The sequence below is a fragment of the Seriola dumerili genome, unplaced genomic scaffold, assembly GCF_002260705.1.
Source record: "Seriola dumerili isolate Sdu_G_001 unplaced genomic scaffold, Sdu_1.0 BDQW01000493.1, whole genome shotgun sequence".
Lineage (NCBI taxonomy): Eukaryota > Metazoa > Chordata > Actinopteri > Carangiformes > Carangidae > Seriola > Seriola dumerili.
Genome location: NW_019174748.1, coordinates 272,804 through 279,214, shown reverse-complemented (window position 1 = coordinate 279,214; position 6,411 = coordinate 272,804). Strand labels below are relative to the sequence as shown.

The 6,411-nt window shown below is 42.1% G+C and overlaps 1 protein-coding gene across 1 annotated transcript in view; it reads right to left on the bottom strand.

Annotated features, from left to right (window-relative positions):
- LOC111235414 (transcription factor E3-like) overlaps positions 1-1,016 on the bottom strand; it is a 13,203-nt gene extending 12,187 nt beyond the window's left edge. The window contains exon 1 of the mRNA XM_022763875.1: positions 623-1,016. Within this exon, the coding sequence (XP_022619596.1) occupies positions 623-765 (143 nt within the window). The 5' untranslated portion in view covers positions 766-1,016. The remainder of the gene's footprint in view (positions 1-622) is intronic.
- Positions 1,017-6,411: the final 5,395 nt, after the last annotated feature.

Below are 6,411 nucleotides of genomic sequence, written 5' to 3'. Positions count from 1 at the left end.
TTCAAGTTGTTTGTTGTGTTGAATACCCACTCCACTGAATATACTACCTGAGATTTAATACAGACACATCCAGTAAGTGACATGTGTGAAGGTTTGACGTCATGTGTCGGATTATCAAAGACTGCGGGGTGTTCCTCTGTTATCTCCATCATCAGCATTAACAGTTATGATAGTTAGTTTAACTGGCAGCTGTATCGTGGCCATGGGCAGCTCGTCATGCATTTTAAAATCAGCGTGCTTTCTCGCTCATTTATTTGTCTAACAAACGAGATGGAAGTATTTACCTTAATCCTTTTGAACTACAGTTCTATTCGGCATCTATTAAGACACAGAAAAACATTTGTTTATATAGGAATTTTAATCTTATCAAATTATCTTATCTGCACCTGCAATGAATGTTACTTGGCATAAAATTAAAGCAAAGTGGTTGGTGAAGAATTTAATGGCCGATTTCACCAGAAGAAACTATACATCTAAATCACATCTTCGGTGATGGTCAGTACGATATGTCTTAGTACTGATGAGCACAGCGGCGTTAAAACTACACATTTCTGAACGGAGTTTGGTTGTAGGTGCTCCCCGCAGCAGGAATAACGGTAACTCCCAGAACTTCCGGACTCACCGGACCAGATTGAGTGTTTCAGCCGAGTCCAGGATGACAAACACGGTCTGCGGCTGTAGGATCCCGGCCTCCTGCTGCTCCTGCTCGGCTCCGGTTCGGCTGTGCTGTCCGGTCAGGATCTGGTCCGGGCTTAGAGCTGACATTTCTCCTGAGACAGAGACGTTTTAACGAGCAGAGACCGGACTGAGGATCAAAGTGTTGTGAAATCACTGCAGCAGAGACAGAAACATGTTCAGTCCAGCAGAGACCGTCGGACTTAGACCCGGGACCCCTGTGGATAAAACCAGGACCAGCAGGAAGACCAAGCCACCAGAAGAAGATCAAGAACAGGTCTCAGGTTCAAGTTCGCTGCCGAAGGAACCCAGGCGCCCTGAACACTGAACCACAGACTGTTCCACAGACAGACGGGCAGACAGCTGTGAGCACAGAACTACAACACACAGATCAGACACAGTTCACCCAGACACACACACTTCAACTTCAGTTTCCACAAACACAAGACACCAAACACTGCATCGGATTTAACAGAGACTTCAGACTGACACAACAACAACAACAACAATGATAATAATAACAAGAGTAATAATAATAATAATAATAATAATAATGACAATACTAAATGCAAAGTTACCACATTCCCTGTAATGAGGTCTGTGATTCTCTATAATCAAACGTTGTCTGTTGAGACTGAAACATCAGTTTATTTTATTAGAATTATAGAATTATTATTTAAATTATTTACTATTAAAAGATTTACACCCATGTCTCATGTTGATTCATGTGTATGTCACAGCAGCTTTTCTACCCGATTGAAGTGTTTTCTACCTTTTCTGTTTCTATGCGATAGTCACCTACAAGAGGCGGGTCTCTCCGCCTGGACTGAGCTCTCTCCGACCAATCAGCTGTTGCTCTGGTCACTGCCAGCCAATAGGAATGCGGCTGGGTTCTTTGACAGCCAATGAGCTGCTGCTGCGCCTCGGGGCTCAGAGAGTGAAGCAGAGTGAGACATCTTGTTTATTTGTCTCTGGTGTTACGGGAAGGGGCGGTGGGGGGGGGGGGGGGGGGGGGGGGGGTGACGTCAGTCAGCTGATCTGCCGAGCTCAGAAAGACATTAGAGCTGACCAATCAGAGAGGTGAGGAGGGGAGCGGAGGGAAAGTTTTAATTTTTACTATACGTTTCATCAGCGCTAAGACGTCACAGATTCTACGACACACATGATGAAATAAAATTAATGCAAATGAGACAATAACAGTATTAAGACCTGAAGCTGTAGAGCATGTTTAGTTACCTGCAGCCGCTGGAGGAAGATTAAACACTTCACTGTTAAAATATAGAACATTCAAAAATACAGACGTCATCATAAAAATGTCCTGATGCGAATTGAAAAGTTCCTATTAGCCTTTATATTTAATTACTGGGTTATTGTTACAGTGTTGGAGGAAGAACTGCGTCTTTATTGGGTCTCTAATGAAGGTAAAGCATTAGTGTAACGATGTAAACACACTGATGATGTCAATTAGCTTGTGTTTTATTTTGAAGTACGTGATGAGGGCTGTTTTGTTGCTGCAGTCTAGTGGGCCCCCCCCCCCCCCCCGAATAAAAACATTGGAGACATTAATATTTGTATAGAATATGTCACATCTTTACCTGCAGTCTCAGGTATCAGCTGTTTCCTGCTGACGTCACTAGATGGTGCTGCTGCTTCATCTGTTAATGTTCGAAACAACTCAAAGTTTACTGAATGACAGTGACAGCAGTAGTAGCAGTAGTGCTAAACAGTGACAGTAGAAATACTTGCAGTCACGTAAACAGTTTTCATGATTTTATTTCATTTATAACCTCATAAACAATTCTCCTTTATTTTCTTATAGAAGGGCATGATGGGAAACAGATATGGACAGGATGGAAGGCAGTGGCCGGCCACTAACCAATAACCTGCAATCAATAATCAATAATCAATAATAAGAAGATACCAGAACTACAAGGAGATGAAAAAGACACAACCATGCTGCTGTTCCACCCGGAGAGAGAGAGAGAGAGAGAGAGAGAGACAGACATGGTGGTGGGTGCTGTTGTCATGGTAACTAGAGTCTAGTGGTTGCTATGGTAACATGGTAACCAGCGCTGGGGAATGAGGCTCTGGGAACCTGGAGGTCACCATGGTAACATGCTGCTCCAGAAACCTACAGTAACTGCACGGACTGCAGTTACTGTAGCAAGAAGTCAGAGATAATAAGGATGTCAATCAGCTACATGACATCACCACCTAGTCCTCCTCTGATTGGTTCTTTAACAGCCATCTTAGAAAAATGTACCCATATCCATATAAACATTTTGTGGTTTGTTTCAGGTGTGTTTCAGCCTCATCTCAGAGGGGAAATCCTGGTAGTCTCCATGGTAACAGCATGGACAGATTATGAGAACATGGGCCCCTGGGCACAGACCGGTAATAGGCCCCCATCCCTCCTGTATAGAACTCCTTATATTGAAGGTAGGCAATCACATTTTTTAGTCTCTTTGTATTTTTTGACTTTGTGGTAGCTTTGTGTCATTTAACTGAGCTTTGTAACTTTCAAATGTTGACCTCAAACAAAGACTCTGGCCCAGGGGCCCCTGACCTCTCCGTTCAGTAAACATGGGTAACAGCAGCCATTAACAGTCTGTGAAACTTACCATCTGACAGGGTCTGAACAGGTGAAGGAAGTGAGAGAAACACACTTATCAGGATCAGAACAGACAGGAAGTAAAAAAAAAATTTCAATATTAAAAATGAGAAATAAATACAAAAGCACAGAGTGAACGGTTGAACACTGACAGGAACTGACTCTTCAGATTTGGCACAAGTTCAATAAACTCAGAGACTGTAAGGCAAAAAACTGAATCAGCTGTAAACCAGGAAAGTCATAGATGGACAGTCCAGTGTGACAGAACCAGTTCAAACTGGTTTTAACTACAGCTGCTATTAGTTTTATACTGACTGGACTTAGTCTTTGCTGACTGGTAATAGCTCTAACTGGTCCAAACTGGCTGAAAACATTTCTGTTTGAACCAATAAACACTGGTCTTATTGCAGGTAAAAAGTGGCTTTAACTGGTTATAAGTAGAGACATGTGTTGGGGGAGGGAGCTGGCCAGAGCTAACTTGTGTTAGTGGGAAAAATACTTGAGTATCATTTTGAAAAATCAACCACAACCCCAAATTTAAAATCTAAATTTAAAAAACTCCCTCATCTAAAAAAAATGTAGTCAGACTCATCTCAAGTCATAACTGCCTCAAACTGGTCTGTAACTGGTCTGTAACTGGTTGTGTAACGACGTGGTACCAGACCAAATAACAAGAAATGCTCACGTTCTAGATACAAGATACAACAAACCATGGTTCAACTATATCATACATACACTGGTTAGAACCAATTAGAACCAGTCAGAACCAGATAAACCAATCAGGACAAATTAGGACCAATCAGAACCAGTCAGGACCAGTCAGAACTGGTAAGAACTGGTTAGAACCAGTCAGAACCAGTCAGGATCACTCAGAACAAGTCAGAACTGCTTAGAACTGGTTAGAATCAGTCAGGACCAGTCAGAACCGGTAAGAGCCGGTCAAACCAGTTGGGACAAATCATAACCAGTTAGGATCAGTCAGATCTGGTTAGAACCTGTCAGAACCAGTCAGAACTGGTTCCAAATGTCTCTGGCAACAGAAAACAGAAAACTCAAAAAAAGAAGCAAAATTCAGCATCAACACAAATCACTCAGATTAATATTGAAAACATTTTACCACATCAAAACAACTGCTGAAAATGAACTCTCAGGCTGAGTTACTGGCCATTTCCTTCCACTGAGGGAGGAGAGGACGACACACCACTGGAGCCTGCTTTACACGCCAAAAACACGCCGCGACAACCAGAGCCGTGTACAGACCGAGCCTCAGGCCAGTGGCGGGGGTAGAGCTTAAAGAAGAGCTCAAAATTTTGAGAAATTCAGTTTTCAAAACCTTCAGTTTCATCTCATTGATGTTTAGCCTAGCTTAGCACAAAGACTGGGAGTAGGGGGGGGGGGCTGTTATTCTAGCTCTATCCATAGAGGAATAAAACTCCAAAGCATCAGCTGGTATTTAATGTTGTTAACCAACAGCACAGTGAACAGTGAACTTATCAAGTCGTTAGTTAGCCCCACAGGTAGTGTTTACCAGCAAACCACAGATTAGCCTCGTTAGCTAGAGTTATTAGCTCTCGGTTAAAGTAGCGTTTAGCAGCTAGCCAGATTAAGCTAAATTAATGGCCTCAATCAGCAGTGTTCAATCTGTTATCAATTTAGCCACCACTGAATTTGCTAATCATTCAACATTTTTGCTGATTGAGAAGAAGATACAAAGTTTTTACCTTTTAAAATGATGTTAAAATTTCAGACATTAAACCTGTTAAAAACCTTTTTGTGTTAAGGTATTGTAGGGTGTTTTTCTTGTTGTTGGTGTTTTTCTTAATTTCCCCCTGCCAGTCTTTATGCCAAGCTAGGCTAACTACGTCCTGGACCTCTCTCTATACTGGACAGACAGAGATGAGAGTGGTCTTCGTCTGAGGGACTCTGAGACACTGAACCAGAGGATTTATTAAAATGTCAGATTGTTCCTTTAATCTTTACCCTGTGGAGCCAACATGGCCACTTCTGGACCCCAAACCATCTGCTGGGCTCTGGCTGTGTGGAGATCTGCGGAGTGTGGAGGAACAGCAAGGATTGACCTTTAATCTTTACATAGTCACATGACTGGGGGGAGAGGGTGGGTCACAGGAGAATAAATTATATTTACAAAATGTTTACTCTTTGTTTTCTTCTTGCATCAAGCAAACATCAAACACAACCCAGACTCATAAACACAGAAATATCCAACACGTCTCTTTTCATTTAGATTCATCAGAATAACAATAACAATATTCATAATATTTACTTTTTAACTATCAAAACACTTTGTCCAAAAGCTGTTTACAGAGACAGAAATACTGGACCACTGGAAGTGAAGATGATAAAAACAACTAGTCTTTTCTTCTGGATTCAGCTCCGTCTAATTGCTGGATTCATTTAAAAAATCCAAGACACAGAAACCAGCGGGTCCACCAGACCGGGGTTCAGGGTTCAGTCCAGTCTGGTTTCCGGTTCCTCTCAGAGACTCTTCATGTCTCCATCTGCCTGAAACTGTCTTTAAAAACTGACTTTTTACATCCAACTCCAAAAATCCTCCACCACCGCCCCCCATCTCCTGAGTCTGACATCATCAGTGTCCTGCAGAAACCTTGTATCTCTCAGGTTCATCATTGCAGCTGATTAATTTCACCTTCAGTTAAAAAGTTTAATCCATAAAGTGTTGATGAGGTTTCTCCAGGACAGTGAAAAACCACCTGCACCTGCAGAGAGTCCACACCTCAGAGCAGAGGATGCTGGGACATGTAGGTGATGAGAAGTTTGGAGGTCAGACATCAGCAGCGAGGTCACTAAGGACAGGAAGTTTTAAAAGCTCAAACACAGAAAGAGAATAGAAATCTGCAGATTTTTTTCTTCAGGGGAAATTTGAATGAAAAATTAAGAAATGTCTTTTAAGTGCATTTAAAGAGGACGGAGTAGTCTTCTTCTTCTTTTAAAACTCTGACAGCGTGTCATCTGTTGTGTCAACAGTCTGACAGTTTAGATCCACTTCCTGTTGGAAACCAGCTCAACTTTAGTCTTTAAAAACAGAGAAGAAGAACCTCCTCTAATCTGATCGTCTGAGGTGACAACACCAGCTGCATCATGGC